General features: G+C 49.1%; 1 protein-coding gene across 5 annotated transcripts in view; it reads left to right on the top strand.

Annotated features, from left to right (window-relative positions):
* LOXL2 (lysyl oxidase like 2) overlaps positions 1 to 23,617 on the top strand; it is a 59,987-nt gene that overhangs the window by 23,345 nt on the left and 13,025 nt on the right. For all 5 annotated transcript variants that reach the window (XM_054224979.1, XM_054224977.1, XM_054224978.1 and 2 more), the window contains exons 4-6: positions 11,899 to 12,110; positions 18,196 to 18,418; positions 20,726 to 20,909. In XM_054224979.1, coding sequence (XP_054080954.1) covers positions 11,899 to 12,110; positions 18,196 to 18,418; positions 20,726 to 20,909 — 619 coding nt within the window. The remainder of the gene's footprint in view (positions 1 to 11,898; positions 12,111 to 18,195; positions 18,419 to 20,725; positions 20,910 to 23,617) is intronic.

The raw sequence follows: 23,617 nt of genomic DNA, 5'->3' as shown, positions 1-23,617 counted from the left end.
GACCATCTTAAATTCATCATTTAGAAAGTGTCTTAAAGACCCTTTAGTGCTAAGTTCTCTGCGGCTGCCAAGTGCTGCTAAGATTTAACGTGGAAAGCCAGTAGGTATAAGACAACATCTGACTTCATTTTGACGGGGCTCCAGCTCCAAGGGGCTGTGCAAATTGACATTTGCTCAAATCTGGCCTTGCTTCCTAAAAAAATCTGACAGGCAGAGAGTTCACACTCTTTTAAAAGCAACACGATAGCCCTCGAGCGGAGTTTATTTTTATTGGACAACGTACATACCTCCGTTTCCCAGTTTGGAAATGCTGCAGATAAGTAGTATAGGATGAAATTTTCCATCACCGTAAACCGCTTGGCTTATACGTATGTGCTCAGGCAGATCTTTTCCCATCACAGCTCATAGTTTGAGGGTTCCGTCATATCTCTTCCTGTCCCCGAGCCTTTCCATTCCCTGCCCTGTTGGGAAGGGGCAGTGCCTGACCCTGGCTTCTGTAAGACAAGTTGCCGGTCACAGGCCGAAGTGAAACGTTTCAGTCGAGGCTGAGTGATGGCAAATCTGTGATCAGACGATGGGGGACAGGCAGGAAAAGGTTAACTCTTCGAACAGGACCGAGGTTGGGGCAGGTCTGAAATCCATCAGTCTGTTGCTAAAGGGCAGAGAAACTCCCATCGGTTTTGCTTGCTGTTTTCCGCAGCCACTGCAGCTTTTAGCCTTGGGACTTGTTCAAAGGATTATTTCTTGGAGGGTGATGAATGTGCATAGCAGGACAGCCCTTTCATGGGCTGCCGGCTGGTCAGAATTAGCCTGATACCCCTTTAGCTCAGTGGCTGTGTAAACACTGAAGGTTGCTCACCTTTTCAAAGCCAGGAGAGCAGCGTTTGCTGCTGATGTGAGTGTGGTGACATTGACTGCATTGACAGGGGGTTTTCCCCCTCCTCTTTAAAGTGTGCAGACTAAATACACAGTGTCTCGTTAACGGAGAGAGCAGGGCTTGTGATTTCACTTTGTTATTACCTGTTGGCCTTTGGGAGCCTATCAAGACCAGGTTGGATGGGGCTTTGAGCAACCTGGTCTAGTGGAAGGTGCCCCTGCAGGTGGTGGAGCTAGATGATATTTTAGGGCGGAACTAGATGATGTTTTAAGTCCCTTCTAACCCTTCTGTGATTAGGAGGGGAACGGCGGATACCACAGGTATCGCGTCCTCTCTCCCCTCCTGCAGACCCCAGCCCTGTGAGAATAAGCCACACACCCTGAAAGGGTTAAAAAAAACAGAGGCTCTACTTGGAGGTGCTATCGAGGCTTAACCCAGTAATTGTATGGGAACGTAAAGGCTGCCCACAGCCTGTGGGGACACGAGGAGGTTGACGCTGATCCTTCCTTGCTGTCATCCTCCACACATCCAGTGTGACGGGGCCAAAGTTGTTGTTAAAATAACACCATGGTTTAACTCGGGGTTTGATTTAGCTTGCGTTCCTTCTTTTTTAGCCACAGTGCGGCCCGGAGTGAAAGCTCTTGTTTTGCATAATCTAATTCGCATTAGTGGCTTGGTGTAGAACTTGGGTCTAACCACGATGGCAGAGCACGTTACCCGCTTTATTCCTAATGGCAACTCTTGTAGGCGTTACAGCGTGGCGGGCACGTTGTGAGCGGTGTCTTGGGAGCACGAAGGGCAGCGGGGGTGAAAGGAAAAGTTTAGTCATGTTGGATTTTCAGTGCTCAAAGCGTCTCTGGGAAGACAAAAGCTGCTTGCTGACTGCGATGGCGTTCGGGAGGGACAGGCAGTAAGTGCTATAAATATATACGCTGAACTGCAATAATTCAAGCTTTGCAAAACATAACAAGTGGGAATCTGCTGCTTTAGCCAAAGATCTTTGATCTTGTGGGCCCTTGGGCTGTTTGTTTGCCCCCAGTAAGCACCGTATCTGTCCTGCGGATGAGGCAGGGGGAGCCCGCAAGGGGAAGGGACAGGTTCTAGGAGCTAAATGGAAAAACGGAGACGGCAGCAGAACCTGTGCGTCTTGATTGTCCTGAACTGCACCCCTCCATCCACTAAGATGCCATGGCAAAAGGTGCAAAGAGCAGGATAAAATCCATGCAGAAGTGCAGTATGACTGTTGGTCGCTTCTTGTCCTGCAGCTCACGAGTGTCTGATAGCGGTGGGGTGGGTAGCACGGACCTGCTTTGAGGTTCCTTTCTGCGGTGCCAAAGCTTGCGGTTTCAATGTGTGCACAGGCTTAAATGTTTTCCTGAGTCTTTGCAGGATGCCAGAAGCTCTGAAATCAAAATGATTGAATGTGTGTTCGCAAGCCCAGGAGCAGGGAATGCTGTCCCTGCTTTTTCAAACAGTCTGTGTGGCCACTCTGTGTTGTCCAAACGCAGCACGGGCCCACCTGCGACTGCCTTACTGGCTTGACCAGCAATTTTAAGACCACAGTAACTAGGTCCTGCCCTTAATATATTTCTTAAATAAACGCACGCTATTTTTTTTTTTTTTAACCTATCCCCCAAAACATCCTTAACAAAATATTTGTTGTCCACCCTCTTCCTCTGTGTGCACACACACAGGCTTCAAATAGGACATACTCTAAATATATTGAATTTCTGCAGCCCTTACGAGTTCACAAATAGATCTGGTACCTGAGACTAGACCGTAGCTTTGGCCAGACGGTGGGCAGACAAGGTCTAGCTAAACATACCAGGCTGTGCTGCTATTTCTGTCCTTCTTTTCCCTTCTGGGTGTACATGAAGCATAAAAAAAAAAATATTAAAATATCTCACTTCAAAGCCCGGTGGCTCAAAGGCTCTGCTTATGCCAGGTTAAAAGTGGGTTCGACTATATTGTCCAGGTTTTTTAACCGGTGGGAAAGGGCATTGCTAAGTCCTGCTTGGGAGCTTTCAGTTAAATTGGCCTCAGTGGATGAGGCCATACAAAATGCTTCCAAAAGCTGAGCTGCTCCTAACAGGAAGGTGTAAGGAGGGGAGAAGGAAAGGGCCGTTGTCGCTTGGCACATAGATGATTCTTCCTCTTCTTTAGCTTTTTGCCCCGCAAGTCAGTGGAGACTCTCTCCATACGGTGGGGAGTTGCAACTTAGGTCACCGCCATCTGAGGCTTCAGCTCTACGTCTTGGCTGTCCCGTTCTCAAGAATGCTTGACAATAAAAGGTTTATTTGCCTGTTTGTTATGACAACAGTGTTTTATTTTCTTTCCCCTTGGTGTAAATGTTTATTTCTCTAAACATAAGTCCATGTGTAACATAAACGCTGATGCTTTGTGCGTCTAGAAGGGGTCTCAGCATCTCTAACTCCAGACAAATATTAGTTAAGCTGCTGTTGGGACAAGCCACTGCTGAGCTTTAGTGCTATAATTTTAAAGTGTGTGTGTGTGGTAGTTTCTAACTGCTTGCCTCAATGGTTTCTTTGTGATGGCTCGCAGCATGACGGGGTGCTGGGTTTGCTGGGGAGGGCACTGGTGTTTGTCGTCGAGCAGGAGGTGTGAGCTCTGGAGCTGGCAGGGCTGAGGAAGCACCGAGGCTGGTGTTGGTTTGCTGCAGTTCCTCGGGGGACGGGTAACTTCTCTGTCTCCTTGTACCCACTGTATCCAGGGCCTGAGTAGCATCATCGAATGGCCTGGGTTGGAAGGGACCTTTCAGATCATCCAGTCCAACCATCAACCTGACTCTGACAAAACCCATCACTAACCCATATCTCTAAGCGCTGCGTCTGCCCGGCTTTTAAATCCCCCCAGGGATGATGCCTCAACTCCTTCCCTGCGCAGCCTGTTCCAATGCTTAATAACCCTTTCGGTGTAAGAATTTTTCCTAACATCCATCCTAAACCTCCCCTGGTGCAACTTGAGGCTGTGTCCTCTTGTCCCATCGCCTGTTCCTTGGGAGAAGAGACCGACCCCCCTGGCTACCCCCTCCTTTCAGGGAGCTGTGAAGAGCGAGAAGGTCTCCCCTCAGCCTCCTCTTCTCCAGGCTGAACACCCCCAGCTCCCTCAGCCGCTCCTCAGAAGTTCTCCAGCCCCTTCTCCTTGTGCTCCGGACCCCTCACCAGCTCTGTTGCCCTTCTCTGGACACGTTCCAGCACCTCAAGGTCTATTTTGTAGCGAGGGGCCCAAAAGCAGTGACAGCCGTTGTGCTGGATGCGACACCACTTCCCTGTTACACAAGACAATATTTAACTAAGCCTGAGAGCAGAGTATGAGCTTGTTCTGGTTTGCAGTGCGGAGGTCAGGTAGTAAATTTGGCTAGCTTACAGTGGCTGATCCAGATTGTCTTTAAAATAGCTCAGTAGAAGGGAAATGGAGAACGTAAAACTTTGCTGATTGAGAAACCCTCGGCCGCTGATGCTCACAGAGCAGAGCCGCATCCTCTCCTGAGCTGAGCCTCCCAGCCGTGCCGAAGTATCGCCAGGGTTCAGTGCTCCTGCCTTCTCTCGCTCGCTTCTGTCACCAGCCTTTCTTTTCTCTTTTTTTCATTAGCCTGCTTTGCATTGGCAACCGTGAGGCTGCCGCTGAAGCGTTTCATGGCTTAGCAAAGGGCCTCGGCTTTTGTCATTTATAATCTGCACTGTATTTGCTCCTGGACCCTAATCCTGAATTGCTCTCTCATCCCTTACCCTTTTGTACTGCACAAACCCAGAACAAAAAGTGCTTGGAGTCTAATGCAGCACAATGTCCCCAGGGGATTTCTGTCCCCCGTGGGTAGCCTGTCTCTGTCTTGCGTCTTGCAGCATCTATTTGACCGTGTTTGTTTAACAGCTGGGACCTTGTTAGTGACTCAGAAGCACAGCACCAGATGTTTAAATCCAAACAGATTCCACCCGTTCCGACGTATGTGAAGAGATAGCTTTGTAACAAGTCGTCTTCAGTGGAAAAGACGGAGGTAGCTGAGACTTCAGTGGAAGTACGTTAAGAGTTTAAATACAGGAGAGCAGGTGCCTCTGGGGTGAACAAAGTCTACGTGGGGAGATTTTTGTTTATGTTCTTAATTGCAAAAAAATAAACCAATTCGTTTCTTGTTCAGGTGTCTTGGTGCTTGGGAAGCCAAGAAATCCTGGCGCTCCGTTCTAAGTGAAAAATGATGATATGAATAGGTTTTTGCATCTAAGGGGCAGTGGGATAGGTCAGGCATAGGGAGGGAAAGAGCACTTCCAGTGGGATACGGGGAATGTTAAAGCAGGAGAGCAATGGATATGGTAGGAGACAGAGACAGAGACAGCACACAGGCTCCTTGCATTGGTTAAATCGAAGATTTGTGGGGAGAACTGCACCTCTGCCTAAACTGCCTGTTTGTACCGTCACCCGGCGACCGAAGAGCTGCCAGTACCGAATACCTCCACTGCCCTGCAGTCCTCAGCATCACTCATCGTCATGGCTTTTTGAAAAAACACTGAAGTAAAATACGCAGAAGCAAAATTTCATTCCGGCTCCCTTTCTGCCTGCATGTGAGTGGTTTATCTGGCTGCAGGGGGGGAACACCTACAGCTGTAGCTGCTCAGACCCGCCTGCCCCATGCCCTTCTCTAGCTGGTTTCTCAGCGCCATCACTGAGCGTGTGGGCGGGTGTTTTAAGTGAGTGTTGAGATGCTCTTCTGAAGAGCCCCTCTGCAATCCCAGCTGCGATGGCTTGTGTTCAGCCAGGAGCTGTTGGGTTTCTAGGAACGGGATCTCCTCCCTGTATCGATTACTGTGCATCCTCAGGGCTCTTGCAAGAAGAAAAGGGTATCGCTGGGCTTGGGCAGTGGAGGAGGACACAGGCATGCTGTCCTGGGCATAACTGTTCTGGCAACACAAAACAGATGGCAAAAGGTGAAAGAAAATGTTATGAAAGTTGTGTCAGTTTTTGCAATCGGATCCGAAGCCGTGGGGAAGCATTTGGTTCAGAGAATGGAAACAAAAGCAGCTGAGGCTCATGTGAAAACTTTCCAAGCCAGGAATGCTTTTGTGAAAGCTCAAAAACAAACCCCTTTCTTTTCGCTGTCTCCGGGCAGGCCCCAGCTTTCTGAAGCTGAGATTCATTGGTTTCGTAACAGAGCGCAGCACGTTGGCTTGGGCTGGGCTTTTGTGTCCGGGACTGAAGAGGAGCAGCAGTGCGGGTCTTGGATGTGGCTCTTGGCGAGGAAAGGAGGGGGGTGGAAGGGAATATGGCCCAACCCAGAATAGCTTGATGCTATTTTTTTTCCGCCCTCATTTTTATACAAAGTTGTATTGTAGTAATGTTGGAAGTCCCAACCAAAATCACACCTTTGCTTTGGGCAAATACAGATGCGAAGCCTTTGCTGCAGAGGGTTTGCGATTCGGAGCAGGTGAGACAGGCTGAGTGTTGTCTTCCCTTTCCAGAGGGGTGGAGAAGTGCAAGGAAGGGTCCAGAAGTGACAGCGAGGAGGTGGGGAAGTGAGTTTGTGTGGCTGAAACCACACAGGAGATACGTGGCAGAACTGAGCAGGATCTCTTCAGCCTCAGAGCGGAGTTATTTTAGCTTCGCTCTGATTTTTATATCACTCCACGCAGTCAAGTGGCTCCAGTGAAAAGCAGGTTGGTGTGGAAGGCAGAACGTTGGATCTAGGAATAGATGTTCTGCGCTTCCTCCCCCTGCCCTCCATACCCAGCTTTGTCTTGCTGTTTCTTCACACCTTTCAAGGCTAAAGAGGCTTAACTCAAGCAGGAGAAAAATGCCTTAGGGATTCTTGGTGCTTGTGTGCTTACTCCCTTAATGGAGTTGGTCTGTGCCAGAATGGATGTCTCTGCCGAAAGCGGAGCTTCGGCTTGATGCGTGAGGCCGGTGGCGATGGAGCAGACCCGCGAACTCCGTGCGCGGGGTCAGCAATGCGAGACACGCCATCCTGTGAACCAGCAGCCTTCTGGAGAGCAGAAAGCAAAGGCAAGAGCTGATTCAGCCTCAAGTATGTGGGTGGGATTGTTTCATAAGCAAAGGAGAGGTTGGAGATCCAGATCTGAATTATGCTGTAGCTGAATTCTAAGACTCAGAGTTTAGGGGGGAGGGGAAAAAAAAAAAAAAAAAGGAAAAAGGCTGGCACACACATCTCCGCAGCTGTTGGCCTAACTAGGTAGAAATTGCGCAAAGCTAGCCTAGAAGGGGAGGACTGTCAAGCGTGAGACATGAGATTTAACTCTTTCTGGGCTTAGTCTCCTCTCTTGCAGGTGGAAACCCCCAGAAACATTTTCCCCTGCCTCGAGGGAGATGAGCTGTGGGTTTGTGCGTGGTTTTCTCCCTGCTTTGTGCTCCTCGACCTCGGACTGAGCGAAGCATGTCCCCATAGGCTTTGGGGCTTGGGCCTCTCTTTCCCTACCTGTAATTTGGGGTGCAGTCAAGCCAGTTTTAGTTCCTAGAGGTCGCATTGCTCCTTTGGTGAATGACCGCTTGGCTCCTGAAATATTGTTGAGTGCTGGACTTTGTGGTCGATACCTGAGGGTGGGAGCTTGGCAGACGTGCATTCAGCATCCCAGCTGGTTGCAGATACCTGCTTTGTGATCCTCAGATATCCTTCAGAGGATTTACCAGTCTACCTTGGGGCTTCGGTGGTCTGGCTATAATGTGAGAATAAGCCAAGCTTTCAGAGATGAGGTTTCCTTGTTGATATGACAGCTTGTTGTAGGCGTTTGTTTCCACGTGTACATAAAGTGTGGAGAAGGCGATTTGAAAAAAGTCTGCTCTAGCTATTAAGTATTGTTTGCTTCTGATTCTTATGTGGAGTCTGTTTTCACCATTAGCCCAGCTGCTCTACACGTTGGTGCTGGAAGATAAAATGTAAGTCTGTGTGTATTTGCATTATTGAATACTCCCAGTGTGACAAAAACTCTGCAATGAAAGGAAACCACTCAAATCTGCAAAAAGTTATCGGGAGAAAGCTCTTAGCAGTCCTTTCTCCTTGAGAAACCTACAGTATACTTATTTTGAGCCTTTGTTCCTTAATCTTTCAATAGAAAGCTGAGGTTTAAAGCATTTGAATTCTTTTCAGACGTTTTGCTGTTTGTTCAGACTCAGTGCAAACCCTTGAGTTGCTCTATCAATAATTCTCTGCTCTAAACCCACTCTCTGGGAGCAGAAAGGGGAATGGATGTGGATTGGTTTTGCTCTCAGACAGATCATGAAAATGTCACTGCGTGCCGGCCTGCTAGAGCTATCAGAAGATTGAAATACCCTCCAGGGAATAAAATGATGGCTTATTTCTTGCTAGTTTGCTCACTTTTTTTTTTTTTTCCCTTCTTCCTTGGCAAATAGCAGGCAAAAAACCATGACAAAAGAGTTGGATGTGCTAAAACAGAGTCCCAAGTCGGAGCAGGATTTCTTTTTGTGTGTGTGTCAGCATCTCTGGGGGAAGAGAGACGTGTTGTGGGACCTTTGCACTGGAGCCTGCAGTGCCTGAGGTATCGTGCTGGCTCTGACAATGTTTTTTCAATTCCAAGACCAAGCCAGTCAATTTGCACCTTATTTTTCACTTCTGTAAAATGACCGGCAAGGACAACCCGGTCCCATCAGTTAGTGGAAAAGACATGCCCCAACACCCAGCCTGGAAGTAAGAAGAGCAGGCATCCCGAGCCCCAGGCGGGGTTACAGGTACCGCGCTGGGTCAGGGCAACCCGGGATCCTTTCCTGGGACTCCAGCATCGCCACTCCTGCAGTGGTCAGAGCTCTTCTGGAAACAGATGGAGCAACCTGGTTTTATTTACTAAGCTGCTGAACTAATTGCAAAAATAACAGGCGAATCGTCAGGTCCCTAACAGCGTTCCCAAGCTTTCATTTTTTTCAGTTCTTAGTTTTTGCAACTTTGTGACTCCTCTCTCCCCTTCTCTGGTTTGGTGGGCTGGTTTCTGTGGTTGCCTGTTGCTCTGCTATCATAAATCTGAGCAAGGGATTCTCAAACCCATCCAGGGTTTTTTGAACATTGAAATACACCCTCTGGCTTGGAAATTCTGCGAGATAGAGATGCTCGGAAGCTGCAGGGAGGAATTGCTGCGTGTTGCCCTGTTCGGATGCTCTTTCCTCAGCATGTGTTATTGGCAGCTGTCGGAGACAGGTTGGATGTCTCTGGTTTTGTGCTCTTGGTAGGTTGATGGGGTGGGAAGGAGGGAAAAAAAAAATGAATGTGGTTGATCAGAACGTGAGTGCTTTAGTGCTAGAGGTTTAGCTGATGTTCCTGCTGCTGGAGGGATCTTCACCTGGGGGTTAGAGTTGAGGCCTCGGGATACTTGGATGCGATTTCCTGCCCTTGTGGTCTTTTGGACAAGCAGTTTGCTCCCTCTGCACCTTATTTCTCAATCAAAAGGGGGCTGAGAATCACTGCTTTCTCCCATCCTTTGAGTACTCTGTTTACCTTGGAGGCTGTTTGGATTTGTCACCACCTTCCACCTCTGTGAAGACCTCTGATGGTGCGGTAGTGAGAATAGCGATGTATTAACGATGACTAATAGGTGCAACATGGGAATAATGCTGCTGCTGCTCGGCGGTGAAAGCATCAGGCAGATGTTGAACATCTGGAACGGCACTCTGCATGATCCCAATGGGGCTAGCAACTGCTGTTGTGCAGCTTCTTCACAAAACACAGGCATCTTGAACGTGGTTCCTGAACGAGAAATCACGCTCTGCTCCCAACGCTCCTCCTCTCCGGCCTGCCGAGGACTGGCTGCGGCCTCCAAACCGTCTAAATTCAAGCAAAATGGAAATGGCTGTCAAGTGAAAACCACGGGTGGGTTTTAGCACGTTGGTGATGTCAGGTCTAGTCTGGGAAAATGTTCCATTTCGGGTACTTTAATATGCAGTAGGGCTGATACTGACGTAACTGCGCGTAGCAAACATAGGGCTTTATATAGGGTGGATCTGTCCTGCAGAGACAGACGGAAAAACTCACTTCGGCCGTCTCACCCTCTTTCTCAGCTGTCAGTGCAAATTTCCTCCCTAGCTGCTATCTTTTCATGTGCTTTTTACAGTACAATTTTAAGCTTTGGCGCTCTGTCCTTTGGCTTAATCCTTTTTAGCAGGCTTTTACTAAAAACGCTTTTAGATCTTCATCAGCCAAAGCTGTTTCCAAATGGATTTAAGGCTTTGGTTTACCTCTTGTTTCCTGGTGAAGAAATGAAGGCAAGGTAGAGGGAGCAGAGAAACAAGGTGCTCTCTGAGGCAGCACTGGTCTGTAGCTCCAGGTAAACACGTTTTCTCCATTAAGTGAAGGGCTGGAAACATTTCATAAGCTGCACCAGGGGAAAAGTGAGTTGCAGGCTTTGGAAACCAGCCTGGGGAGGCCGTCAACGCGCGGAGGCTCTGCTACCTCCCTGAGAGCACGTAGTCAAGAGCTGTGCAATATTTCAAGACGACCTGCCAAATGCAGGAGGAACCTTTTGTGTTGCAAATGGACTTCCCAGACTACACAGGAGGTGCGCAAGTTTGCTCTTGCATCAGCCCCTTTGAGCACCTTAAAGTGTCTCAGATGTAACTTGGATATCGTTGTGGTTGGTTTTTATTTCTTGAGGCTACGAGAGCTTTCAAAACCTCAGCCTGAACTGTGAGCCTTGTACGAGTAGGGCTGTCCTACTGGGGAAATCACAACGTCCTGTTTTCCAGGGTCACTGCGGGTGTCTCATGGATGCCCCAGCCAAGTTGCTGCAGGACTGAATTCCCGCAGCTGAAGGTAAAAGGAGGAACCAGTGATCCTGGTTTGCTGTAAAACTGGGTGATAAAGGTAGATAATAAAGAAAAAACAAGGAAAAAAAAGAAAAGGAGGAGGCGGGGAGAAGACGAAAAGAAAAGGAGGGGGGAAAAAAAGGCTTTAAGTGACTTGCCCAAGGCAGTGCGGGCAGAGGCAGTGGATGAGGAGGAGATGCCAGCCCCGTTCCCTGCCCAACAGGCTCTTTCTCTGCTGTTGGTTTCCATTTCCCCGGGGTCTGTTGGTTGCATCAGTGTCGGTGAAGCATCTGGAGAATGGATGCGCCACGTGTAATGTGCAGGACGCTGCATGTCCTGCTGTGATCTCCCTGACTTCAATACCTGCGTGTGCCGCTGATGGGTAACCGGGGGCCTGTGTCTCTTTAAAGCTCTGGGCATTTTTCTTTCCCAAGTGATTGAACTTGAGCGAGGGGAGGGGAGGATTCCTCGGTTCTGATGTAACTGTTAGCAGAACCCCACGTGGTTTTATACATTTTTGACAAGAAAAAGTCCCCTGGAAGCAAGTTATAAAATTTTCAGTAGCTCTTTTGTAATTGCTTGCCACAGTGGATATTTTCCAGTCAGCCTTCGCTTTTGGGCTTGGTTTGTTTGTGCGGTGTCCTCATGTAGGCTCCAAATGTGAAATCCATTCAACCTTTGTGACTCGTCTGCTGTCCCAAGTAGTGCTTGCTTCGGCTGGAGCAGGAACCGAAGCGTTACTTGGGACAGCAAATGAGTCACTTGGGGAAGCAGGGAAATGCCGGTGTCAGCACATCGGGATCCCAGCTTTCACAGCGCCTGCCCGGCCCAGGTTGGGAAGGGATGCCCGGTGGCTGATGAGAGCCCCAGTGGCTGATGAGGGCCCCAGCATCCTTCCCTGCCTGCTCCCGCTTCCCTGCTCCCTGCCAGCATTAAGATGGCCCTACCAAAGCCAAGCTCGGTTCACTTCCATAGTAGCCAAGACTAAATTAAGGTCACTGTGCTTCTAAAACCAGCACTTCAAGGAATTTAAGTAACAAACAAGATTTGTTACATAGCCTTTTGTAAAATAATGCTCTTTTTTTTGTTTGTTTGCTTCCCTGTTGTGTCTTTTCCTAAACAGCTCTTCCTCCTGCCTCCCTCTGCTCAGCCGTAACCCTGAGCAGAACTGGGTTTTGTTCCCCACCTCGAAGCCAGACAACCCGTTTCCTCGCAAGCCGGCATCATTTGTGTTTCTTTTATGCTTCCAGAACATGAACATCCAGGTGGAGGACATAAGGATCCGCGCCATCCTCGCCACCTACCGCAAGCGGGTGCCTGTCACCGAGGGTTACGTGGAGGTGAAAGACCAAGGGACCTGGAAGCAGATCTGCGACAAGCACTGGACCATGAAAAATTCCCGAGTTGTCTGCGGCATGTTTGGATTTCCGAGCGAGAGGAAATACAACACCAACGTCTACAAGTAAGAGCAGAGCTTTGTATGAGACACGAGCGTGTTTCTTTGAACACTTGGGGCCTTGTTCAAAAATGCAAATTGTCAAATGACACTGGAGACCTTGAGGTAGAAAAACCTCCAACTGCTTCATTCCTTCACATCAGATTTTCCTTCTGTGTAAATATTTGAAATGTCAAGAATTTCCTTGTGCGGACAGGGGAGGTGTTTGATCCTCGCCATTCCAGCTGAAGACCCAAGTGCAGTATCAAATCTAGTATTTGATAGATCATATAGTAGATGTGGACATCTCAGCCCAAGAAATCTTTTTTGTTTCCAGCTATAGCGTAGTGATTTCCTTTACCAGTTATGGGATTAGGTTTTGTGTTGTGTGCAGGGGATGGGTGTGAGCGAACTGATCATGCTCTCCCGGTAAACCTATCAGCTGCAAGCAAAACTAACCGCTTTCCCCATCCCTCTGCAGAAAGCCAGCTGCAGGATCAGATGTGGTACGTGCTGAAAGCTCCAACCGAGTAATCTTGGAATAAAACAGGCCTTTGTTGTGCTTCGTTGCCCAGGTTCCTCCTCCCCGCTGCTGCGTGCAATTCCTGGTCTCACACCTCTCATGACATGTTTACCCACATTTACCAACTGCTCTGGCTCTCACGAAGGTTCATGGGTGTCCAGCTGCCAAATCACCCACAAAGGAGCACTCTGCCCGGGGGAATATTTCCCAGTAAATCTCCCACTGTCGTTAACCCCAGTTCAGCTCCTTTGGCGCTGGCAATTCCTCGGGGTCCCGGGCTGGAAGGGCTGCCAGCCATCTCCAACTCGGTACGACTTGCTCTGTCCATTAGAGCCTGCCTTGAGCCCAGTGCTGAGCTAAAAATGTCAGTAGAGCACCCGTGCTGCTCCTCCCCGCGCCGCTGCTGCCTGCGCGCCTGAGATGGTGCTGGTAGAAGGATGCGGTTGGGGGCAGTTGTGGTTTTGGTGCTGCTTTTTCTTCCTAGAATTATAGATTGTTTTAAAACGAGGGAAGAAAACAGTGATCCCTAGGGAGAACGTTTTGTCTTTCAGAGCTGCAGGCTGATCCGTTCAGGCTGGGTTTCCCATTTCTTGAAAGCCAGGAGCTCTGGTCTTTTTTGTTGTCGTTGCTTCAGCTTGAGTTTTGTCACCAGCCTTCATCACAGACGTGGTTCTTCCTACACCGTTCCCTAGAAATGACACCCCGAAGCAGATGCAAAATAGTTTAAGTGAAATTCTGTCTTGTTTCTTTCCTACACTGTGACCTATGGAGTGGGAAAGTGTCAACCGGTTAGGGGGAGAACTGAATTCTCCAGGCAGGAGTTGTGGTTTTCCTGCCTGTTCCTTTTGGCCTGTGCAATTGCTATTTCTGAAAGCTCCCTCTGGAACCGGCTGGCCACGTTTCATTTCTTTCATTAGGAAGATCGTGATCAATTTGAAGAGGTCCTTGGGTTGGAATAGCGTAAAGCCGCATAGCAGCACAAAGAATATAAAATGAACAACCCAAGTGGAATTCTGTTTTCAGGCTTCCCAGGGAGATGAGCAGTGAATTAATAATTGCTACCAGGCGGTTTCATGTTTTGCCCTGGACACCGGTTAGAGGAGCGCTTGCTCCCACCCGTGCAGCATGTCTCCCTCTAACTCAGCTCTGAGATTCCCATCCCCTGCAGCCGAGCAGGAGGGCAGAATAAATTACCTCGAGTAAGACAAAGTAGATTTTTCCTGCTTCGCGGTTGCGTTTCCAAGAAAAGCATTAACTTCGGCAGCTGGAGCCATCTGCCTGAAATAAAAAGGGTGCTTGGTAATTGTCGTGTCTCTTGCAATAGTGCACGTAGAGATGGAAAAACTGAGGCATGGTTGTTCAGCACAATATTCAGCAATGTTGAAAATCCCATTCACCGGAGCTGGAGTTATAAATGTGCAGTGCTTACGAATAGCAGGCTTGGGAGATCTCTGCTACCCAGCCGGACGCGTTGCTGGAGTAGCCTCGGTGCCCCAATACCTCCCTCACATTTTCACTTACGGCTTGTTGGGCTCCCGCACCCCAGAAAGATATTTTGGAAAATATGCTGAATATTATCCGAGGTTGGAAGGAGATGGGATGTCGTTTTATCGGAGGGAAGAGACTTGTAAAACTTTGTCAGCTGGACACTTTTGTTTGGTTCGCGTAGTTTAAAAAGCTGCGTTCTTTCTTGGGGCATTTGCCTTTGTGCTTGGTGTTACTGGCAGATGTGTCGCATACAACCAGCGTTGCTGGTGGGGGAAACCTCCCCGTTCTGGGCTGGGAACTTCAAAAGTGATCTTTGCTTTGCGATCGAGGTACTGGGATGATGACAACCCCTGCAATCTGCTCGCCTGGGCCAGGAGAGCACTGCTCTCTGCTTGTCCCTCGTGCTTTCCAGTCACATCCCCTCTTGGGGAGGGAAGAGTTTCGTCTCTGGCGAGTCTCTTGAACCAAGCCCTCTCTCCATGTGAAGCCTTAGAAACTTTGTTCTCATTTCTTGGGCTTTTGCTCTCCCTAATCTGTAAATACCGTTCTCCCAAGAGCGGATCCTTTCCTGCTCCGCAGCTGGGAGATGGGCTGGAATCGGGTTTCTGGTGGCCGGGGCTGCGAGTGTCCCCTTCCCACATCCCCACCAGTCCCGCTCCCCACAAAGTACAGCTTTGCACGCTGAGCTGGCTGGCGCTCTGCGCTGCTTCTGCACAATGGTGGGAGGTGAAATGATCTGCAGATGGATCTTGCTTGAAAGAAAACAACTTAGTTCATTGTTGTCCCGGTGCCAGGTTTTTATTCCTGAATGTAACTTAGGCTCTGCAGTTGACAGCACAATTTATGTTAGGAAACGAAACAAATCTCAATGTTGTTTCCATGCTCTCGTTCATTCTTCAAAGCGATTTTATATGGGCGCTGCTTATTAACTCCTCCTCCCGATTCCTGCTCTGGTTGAGAAAGCAGAGTACAATTAAATGCATTTGGCTGATGGGGAGAGTCAAGTTTGTGACTGGAGATGCCTGAGGCAAAGAGATGGCCCTGATGCCTCCTGGAGGCCTTACAGCTTTGTGATTTGTCAAAGAACTGGATGGAGAAGCTCAGCAATTCCAGGATGGTTCGTTCAACGTCAGTCTGAACAGTATCTCCCAGTTTAACCAGTCTGCTCATAGCATTATGAGTCTGGGCAGATGTGTAGGGCAGTTAATCGCTTCTGTGCTTGTAGTGGAGATCCTCGTGGTTTGCGTTCTCCCTGGAAAAGCCAGGATCCTAAGGGCTTTAGCAGAAGGTGGCAGGTCTGGCTTCTCTTCTGCCTCCCTCAGGCTGAAGACAGCAAACTACCTAACTTCAGTAAATGCTTGAACAGTTTTGCAAGGGTAAAAACTTTATGCTTAAACACCTGCAGAGGAGTTCACCAGCTTCTGTTCAGTGTGTTCTGGGTGAATTTTCCCCGGAATTTATGCGTGTAATGATTTGTTTTCTGCTCCCCGAGTCCTCTCAGAGACATTCTTACATAGCAAAGTTCCCTTAGCTAAACCCTCAGCCACTTCCCACAGCCTTTGGGCTCGAGCTTATGTGATGAAGGTCCATCTCTCCTCACCAGGAGAAATGGTTTGGACTCCAACTTGACCTAGAATTGACTAAACTCTCACAGCATGACTGTTCGCTCACACCTCTGATCTGAGCGGCGTTGCTCTTGGCTTATACCAAGGCCAGTGAGAGGTGACTTGCACCCTTTCTGTGTTAAAAAGTAAATAACAAGAATGCCCTGAGTTTCTGTCTGTGAAGATCATCTGTATGCTACTTTTTTTTTATATATTCGGCCTGGGGAAATGAGGTGGGGCTTTCTCTGGCTATTTCTCCCCAGCCTACCAAAGGTTGCTAATACCAACCAGATGTTAATGCCTCATGAAATTTCCAGGATGAGGTCATTGTTTGCTATTATAAGGCATCCCCGTAATTACTTCTCTAAGACAGGCTGTGTTTCTTGTCTGCTTTGGAGTTCACGGACCTCTCCGCGCATGTCTGCGGAGGGCCCTCGGTGAAAATACTCCTTCAGGTTCTCGCTTCCGTGCCGCGGATGCAGAGTGAAGGGTGGTGGGGCAGAGCTGGCTCGTGCAAGGAGAGGATGGAGCGGCGTCACCGAACGCAGGCGCCTCCGGATGCTTTCCAGTGTGTAACACATGCGTGAATCTGCCCCGTCGCTCTGCAGCCCAAGAGACCACTTAATGTTCAAGTGGGACCTTGGTGCTGAGCTCCAGCAGTCCAAGGGCTGAGGATGGTGAGACACTGGCCCAGGTTGCCCAGAGAGGGGCTGGAGGCCCCATCCCTGCAGACATTCAAGGCCAGGCTGGATGAGGCTCTGAGCGACCTGATCTAGTTGTGGATGTCCCTGCTGACCGCAGGGGGTTGGACTAGATGGCCTTTAGAGGTCCCTTCCAACCCAACACATCCTGTGATTCTAAGGGCAGAGGCTTTCATGGCTTTTTGGTAGACATGTCATATCCTGTGCAGTTTAATTAAAAGGAAAAAAATCTTTAAGGTTTGGGTCCACATTGAGCCGGATATTCTAGCTGAGAAGCGGCTGGTACTTTCTGCCTGCATCCTCCCTTTATTTTACTTTTTTTTATTTTTTAAATTTTTATTCTCCCTTCCTATTTCCTATTCATTTTGGGTTGAATTGCGGGTGTTTTACCCACAGGACAGACAGGCAGGTTATACTGGGATAGATCTCAGCCCTGCCCCATCCCCCGTCCTTTGCAGCAGAGCATTGACTCCCCCTCACGTGATGCAGTTGCGTCTCTATCTCCAGCCCCGGCTGCGTTTGGCCCTAAGCTTAACCCAGAGAAATTTGGTTCCAGAAAGGATTAGTCGGTGGCCGAGAGCCATATGAGCCTAGACAACCGCTGAGCTTGTCAGCAAAGCTTAGCAAGCAGGAGGGGAGACAACAGTCCCCTCGAGCATCCGCAATGGCACGAATTAGCCCACACGGGATCACCAAAGGGCATCAGCTGGGAAAAGCTTGACCTGTCCGGTTTAGGTTCAATCCAAACCTATGAATGGCTCTTTGTCCCTTTACCTGATCCTGTTCGGACTCTCAGTCCTGCAAGGATGTGCTACAGTTAATGGGAATTGATGCTTTTTCTCCCAGCAAGTTCCGCCTGCCTTGCTCTGCCATTTATCCCAGCTAATCCTTGGATCGCCAGGGCTGCGTGGCAGCTCGTCCTGGAATAAGGAGCAGCACAGGGATCTCGCAAAGCCACGTCAAGATCGCAGCAGGGCGTTGGCTCCTCTGCGCCTTGCCTTTTTTTTAACTTAACTTCTAACATCTCCCTTCTGATAATGACCTGACCTATATTTTTGTTTCATTCACTATTTTAGTTCCGATGCGGTCGTCCGACAGCCTTGCGGTGCAGTGAGGATGAAGCTGGATTACTTTCTTTTCTCCTTTATCACACATGCCCCTTCCCCCTTAGGAGTCCCTGGAGCAGCTCCAGGCCAGTGCTCCGCTTTGGGAGCAAGAAGCAGAAACTGCTGCCAATCTCCTCTGCTGTGAACATGTCACTGGGGGAATTGCTCTTGCTCTCGGAAATTGCTTTCAGGCTCACGGTTGTTAACGCTGCGGCTTTGAGAGAAGCGGGGGAGCCGGGGCTTTTTCCCGGTTTGCCATCTTCTCGCAGCTGGTAGGCGATGGCCAGCAAAGAGAAGAGCTCATTTACGGGAGAGGTCTTTTGGGGACCTCCCCAGCCCAAACTCGCCAGCGTTATTTGCGCGGGCCCTGTTCGTACACTGCCTTTTGAATTAACCGATCTCTGACCCCAGCATAATGTAGGGGTCTCGACTATGTGTCTCCGCTTCGAGTGCATAATTGTTGCTCTGGCTGCACTGTTGATTCACTCTGATCTTTAGCTTAAGGAGATGACCTATTTATTCCCAAGTGACACCTTAACAGAGAGTCATTGTGTGTATGAATGGATCAGCCTTCAAATAATGCTGTTCAGTCCTCATTTTATTTCAAGTTTTTTTCCCAAGAGTAAAAATCAGTGCAGTTTTTTATGGATTCCTAACTTTTGTTTTCCTGTTCCCTTTTATTCCTTTAAGGATGTTTGCCAGCAGAAGGAAGCAGCATTACTGGCCTTACTCAATGGACTGCAGTGGGAACGAAGCTCATATCTCCAGCTGCAAACTGGGCAATCACCTCAACGTGGATGCAGAGAAGAACGCAACGTGTGAGAACGGGATGCCTGCAGTGGTCAGCTGCGTCCCTGGGCGCGCCTTTGCCCCCAGCAGCCACAGTGGCTTCCGAAAAGCCTTCAGGCAGGAGGTGAGTGGGGAGCACAAAAGTAGGAAGAGCCTGGGGGTGTGACTCTTAGAATCATAGAATCGCCTAGGTTGGACGGGACCTTTCAGATCATTGAGTCCAACTATTAAACCAACACTTCCAAAAACCATCACTAAGCCATATCGCTACGGCTGCCCGGCTTTTAAATACCTCCAGGGATGACGATTGTACCTCCTCCCTGGGCAGCCTGTTCCAATGATTAATAACCGTTTCAGTGTAAAAATTGTTCCTAATATCTAAACTAAAACTCCCCTGGCGCAACTTGAGGCCATTTCCTCTTGTCCCATGGCCTGTTCCTTGGGAGAAGAGACCCCAGGGAGTTGTAGAGAGCGAGAAGGTCTCCCCTCAGCCTCCTCTTCTCCAGGCAGAACACCCCCAGCTCCCTCAGCCGCTCCTCACAAGATTCGTGCTCCAGACCCCTCACCAGCTCCGTTGCCCTTCGCCATCATTTATCACCTGTAGGGCCTCAACATGTGTATGCGTAGCCACAAACCAACCTGTTGTGCAAATTTTCCCTCTTTGTATTTCTTCCAAGCCCTTTCTGTCCTCACATGAGTATGGTACCTGGCCTCCTCCTCCAGGCTCAGAAGGGTGGGAGGCTGGCTGCCCGCTGCAGCTGGCAAGGCTGGGAGCAAGTAGTAAAAAAAAAAAAAAAAAAAAATACATTTGTCACGTTTCTGTTTGAGCTGTTGTGTTCAAGCCAATTGAATGGACGCCCAGTCGCTGCTGGGCTTTGCTGTTTCACAGTCACTTAAATACTGCTGGGTTGTTTCTCCTGTAAGAGGTACACGGGGAAATAAGCCGGCAGTTCCGCCGCCTCTCTGTCTTCTACAAAGAAATGCCCTGAGAGACTAGGAAAACATGGCCTACCGGAAAGATGGAAAAAGCTGTGTTTGTTTAGTCTAGCAAGGAGAGGGCTGAGTGTAGCGTAAAAGCTCTAAGATATGCAAAAGGCTGTTATAAAATGACGCTGAAGTCAGTTGTTCTCAGTGCCATGGGGCAACTGAGTATGAAGGAACGGCTTCGCTTGCAGCAAACGTGGTTTAGGTTGATGCAAAGGGAAATTTTCCAGCTGTAAGGCATGTGGAGCCTCCGGATACGGGGGTGATCTCAGGGTCTGGAGGCCCTTAAGGCTGGTTAGAGGGCTTTCTTTGCAAAGGAGTGTTAGATGCTGTGGATCTTGCCCATAGCCCTTGGCTGTAGCCTGCATTCCCCAGCCTATGAATTTAGGGGTGGGCTTTCTCTTGATGCCTGAGAAAACCCCAGACACCACCTCAGATGCTGCTGTAGTGGGAATAGCACAGTCCTGTCCGTGGTTTCCTTGCCTGGAGTCTGCACGAGAGCTTGCAGGATCTAGGCCTCGAAGGTGAAAGGTCTTGTAAATCATTACTAATCTTCTGAGCCGTGCGCGCTGCCAAGTAATTCCTTAAGCCTTTGTGTAGGCTTTGGATGTCCTTAGTGTGACCCCAGCCTGGAGAACTGTATCTGCTTCCAGTTTTAAAAGTTAAAGGCTTTTTTTGCTCTCAGACTCTGCACAAATCACATGGTGTTCCCATACCAACGCATCTCTCGGGGGCAGCAGCTGGTGGGTCTCTCTGCTTGGTGCTGGAGAAAGCTGTAAGCAATGTATAGTCCGTGACTAATAGAAATATAAGAATAGGAATTAATGGAACTGGATCTGCTGCTCAGCTGTGTATTTTTGACTGCGATCTGCCGCATCACTTATTCCACTAGTTGTAACTGCAGTGGACAGGTAGCTTTTACGTGGCTTGAGTTCCACGTTGGTCTCCTCGGTTAACCCAGGACCCCTGTCCGGGGATCCGTACAGCAGCTGAATCCATCTAGCGGCTGAACGACAGGCATCGAGCAGATAAGAACTGGCTCCATGCGACTCCTGAGCCTCATGTAAGGCTCCCAAGGGATATGGTAGGACAAACGGGTTGAGAACGTCCAGCCACTCCTCTGCTGCAGAACTGGTGGTGTGAAAAAGGCTCCTAAATCCAAGCACTAAACCTGCAGAGGACTAAGATATCTCTTTTTATTCTCTGCCCGTGTACAGGGATGCGAGAAACATACGTCTAAGCATACCATAAGTCTTGTCAGATAACGATCTCCTTTCATCCAGCGCTTTTAGCCTTTTGTATTACGTGGTGGTTGTTTTAAGGTGCCTCGGGGTAATAATTTTTGGGCCACAATTTGCCTGCAGCCACATGCCTTAAATAAGAGCTGTAAAGAAAGGCTGCTTCGTTCGCAGGCAGTGGTAGCACCGCTTCTGTCTCTGTCTTCCAGCAACCACTGGTGAGGCTGAAAGGGGGAGCCAACACTGGCGAAGGACGAGTTGAAGTGCTGAAAAACGGAGAGTGGGGAACGGTTTGCGACGATAACTGGAACCTGGTGTCGGCCAGCGTGGTGTGCCGAGAGCTGGGCTTCGGGAGCGCCAAGGAAGCGATAACGGGCGCAAGACTCGGGCAAGGTAAGAGCAGCGGGAGCTCCAGGGACCGTTCGTGCCTTGTCCACCTCCGAGAACCCTTTCATGATTCAGGGCAGAGCGTATTTTTACTGGGATGTTTGTCTTGGGGACCAGGAATTTATTCTCTGCCCTTAATAAGTCTCTTGAGTCCAGGAGCTTGAGGCCGAACTGGAATATGTGACTTTCTAAAAGATATTCAAGATTCCTTGAAAGAAGTCTAGTGATGATGAGTTTAACCTTTCCCTCAGGCAGCTGTTCCAGTAATTACTTCTTCGTTATCACACGTTATCCGTTGCTCTCAAATTCTTTTTCTCTAGATTCACATCATGGTGTAATGCATTACTAGAAGGTTCCTGGCAAAAATGCTTCCTGAGTCTAGACTTCAAATACTCTCCAATTTAAGACCAGAACATCAATTTAGCGCATTATAAATAGAAGGGCATTTGAACAGCTCAGAGCCAGGTTTGGGTTTGGATTTCCTGTATTTGGGAGTTGGTTTAAATCCCAAACTGTGGTAAATGGTAACTCAAAGCCTAATGTACGCCCTCTCAAACCGCCTTATGATTCAAATACCATGCTCCCCTAGTGTAAACCCTACAGAAAATGACACCAAACCAAACCCCTTTATTGTGAGACTAAATGAATGGGTGAAATTTCTTCAGCCGTGGCTTGGAGAAGGGCAGGGAAGGTAACAACACGTGTAAAGCATGGTGGTGGTGTCCAGGATCTGGAAAGCTTCAAAATATGACCTGTCCATTGGATTTGCCAAAAAAAAAAAAATATCTTGCAGCGGGATGCAGGGAGCTGCTGATGTGTTTAGCTGCGTCTAGGAAAGAGAATAATCATCGTGGGGGGGGGAAGCGGCTGCCACGTGAGGGAGGAGAACGCGCCGTTCCCAGCCATCTCCCGCAGCCTGGAAACTCTTACAGCAGCTGCCGATTCCCACACGCTTTCCTTTCTTTTATCGTTAAATACCGGCAATCAATCAGCGCGCCCTGTTGAAACTGTCCTCTGGGATGAGAAGCGCTTGGTAACTTCCTTCAGCAGCTGGAGCATCACATTGTGGTAGGAAAAGGAGCTTTTGGGGCCCAAACTCGTCTCTGCTCTGGCCTGGCACAGGGGAGTCTCCCAGCTGTTAAACTCCGTCTCCCTGCGCGTGTTTACGCTTTGCTTTGTTACAGCTGCATCTCGGTGAATTTGTGTGTTCCAAGGCTAATTTGAAGGACCCGTCTCATCCTTGCTGTGTTGGAGATTTAATTTCCCAGGGTAAAATGCATAAAGACGGACTACGTGTTAAACCAGTGTGCAGTGACTCGAAGTCCCAGCTGAGGCAGTGATGAATGCCTACCACAAAGAGCTCAGGGTATGGAGAAGGTGATTTATTCTCCCTTTTATAGACGGGCAACTGAGAGCCAGATTAAACGATTTACCCTTATTCACACAAGAGGTGTCTGAAAGGAAGATGCTGAGCCCAGATCTCCATGTGTTGTCCTTGGAGGGAGAACATAGAAGAAAACCTCAATCAGTAGGTGAATGTCTGTGTTGGATGTACAGCCCTAATCCTGTATGGCATGGGAGGAAATATAACGTTTATCACCATATTTCAGCACATACAGCAATTCAGCTTCATTTATTCAGTGCCCGGGACAGCAGCGCTTCCTGCCTCCATGTATCATAAAAGAATTTCCCCGAGAAGAGCAGACGTGCCAGGGTTACGTGGATCAGCCCCGTGGCCCTGCCCTCCCTCTTGCTTTGTCATTTCATCGGTATGGCTTTGTCGGGCCATTTCAGTGGAGAACGTCGGACTGGATCCATCCTGCGTTCTTGGTGCATCACCCTCCAATTCTGGTCGGCACCAAGCCATTCCTCCCACTCCAGCTGCTCGGCGGCTTGCAAAATGACTGGGTCGGTGTCACCGTTTCCAGATGTAAACCACAAACAGGATTTTAATGAGAGAGAAGCAAAAAAGGCTAGATGGCCCTTCTCCGGCGGCCACAGCCTAGGAGTCTGCTCCCAGATCTTGTGTGATGGGTGGATGCGGGGCTGGCCGAAGCGCTAAGGCGTCCAGACCCAAATTCATTCTGTGGATGAGATTGAACCCAATATATTTACATTTCTGCCTTCGTTGCTCTTGCTGCTGTTGTCAGAAGGCGGCTCCGGGGTACGTCCTGACTCATTCCACCACACAATCATGGAAATATGCTAGAGAACATTTTTTTTTTAAATCATTTTTTGTTTTCTCTGTGCCTCAGCAGAAGTCTGAGGAGGTGAAGGGGTTCACCAGACGGATCATTAAACTGTCACCCAGGGTTAGGCCTCTGAGTCACAGGTGTGCTGGCTGCCACACAGAGTTAGAGAGGCTCCAGATGGCAGTAGACAGATGTTTTTAAGCAAAAGGATCCCACCTACTGTTAATAAACCAATTACATTTTCCTGCCTTCCAGTGTCAGCCCTTTGCTTTGAACTAAAAGGAGCAGGCTTGGTGTTGGGTAAGATTTTCCTTTCCAGAGGAGTGAGAGAATTAAAAAAGAAAGGGGTTCATGGTGAGGCAGCGTGTGCCCGGGAGGCTGCTGGTCGGAGCCCAGTTGGAAGTTCTGCCAGTGTCTAACTTTGGGCAATTTCTGTCACCTCTGGGTGCAGACAAAGAAATGGAGCCAGGATGTCATTCCCGTGGTTTGAGTGCTCTGAGACAGCCCCTGGCTCTGCGGGGC

Source organism: Rissa tridactyla, chromosome 20 (genome assembly GCF_028500815.1).
Source record: "Rissa tridactyla isolate bRisTri1 chromosome 20, bRisTri1.patW.cur.20221130, whole genome shotgun sequence".
Lineage (NCBI taxonomy): Eukaryota > Metazoa > Chordata > Aves > Charadriiformes > Laridae > Rissa > Rissa tridactyla.
This window is presented reverse-complemented; position numbering and strand designations above follow the sequence as displayed.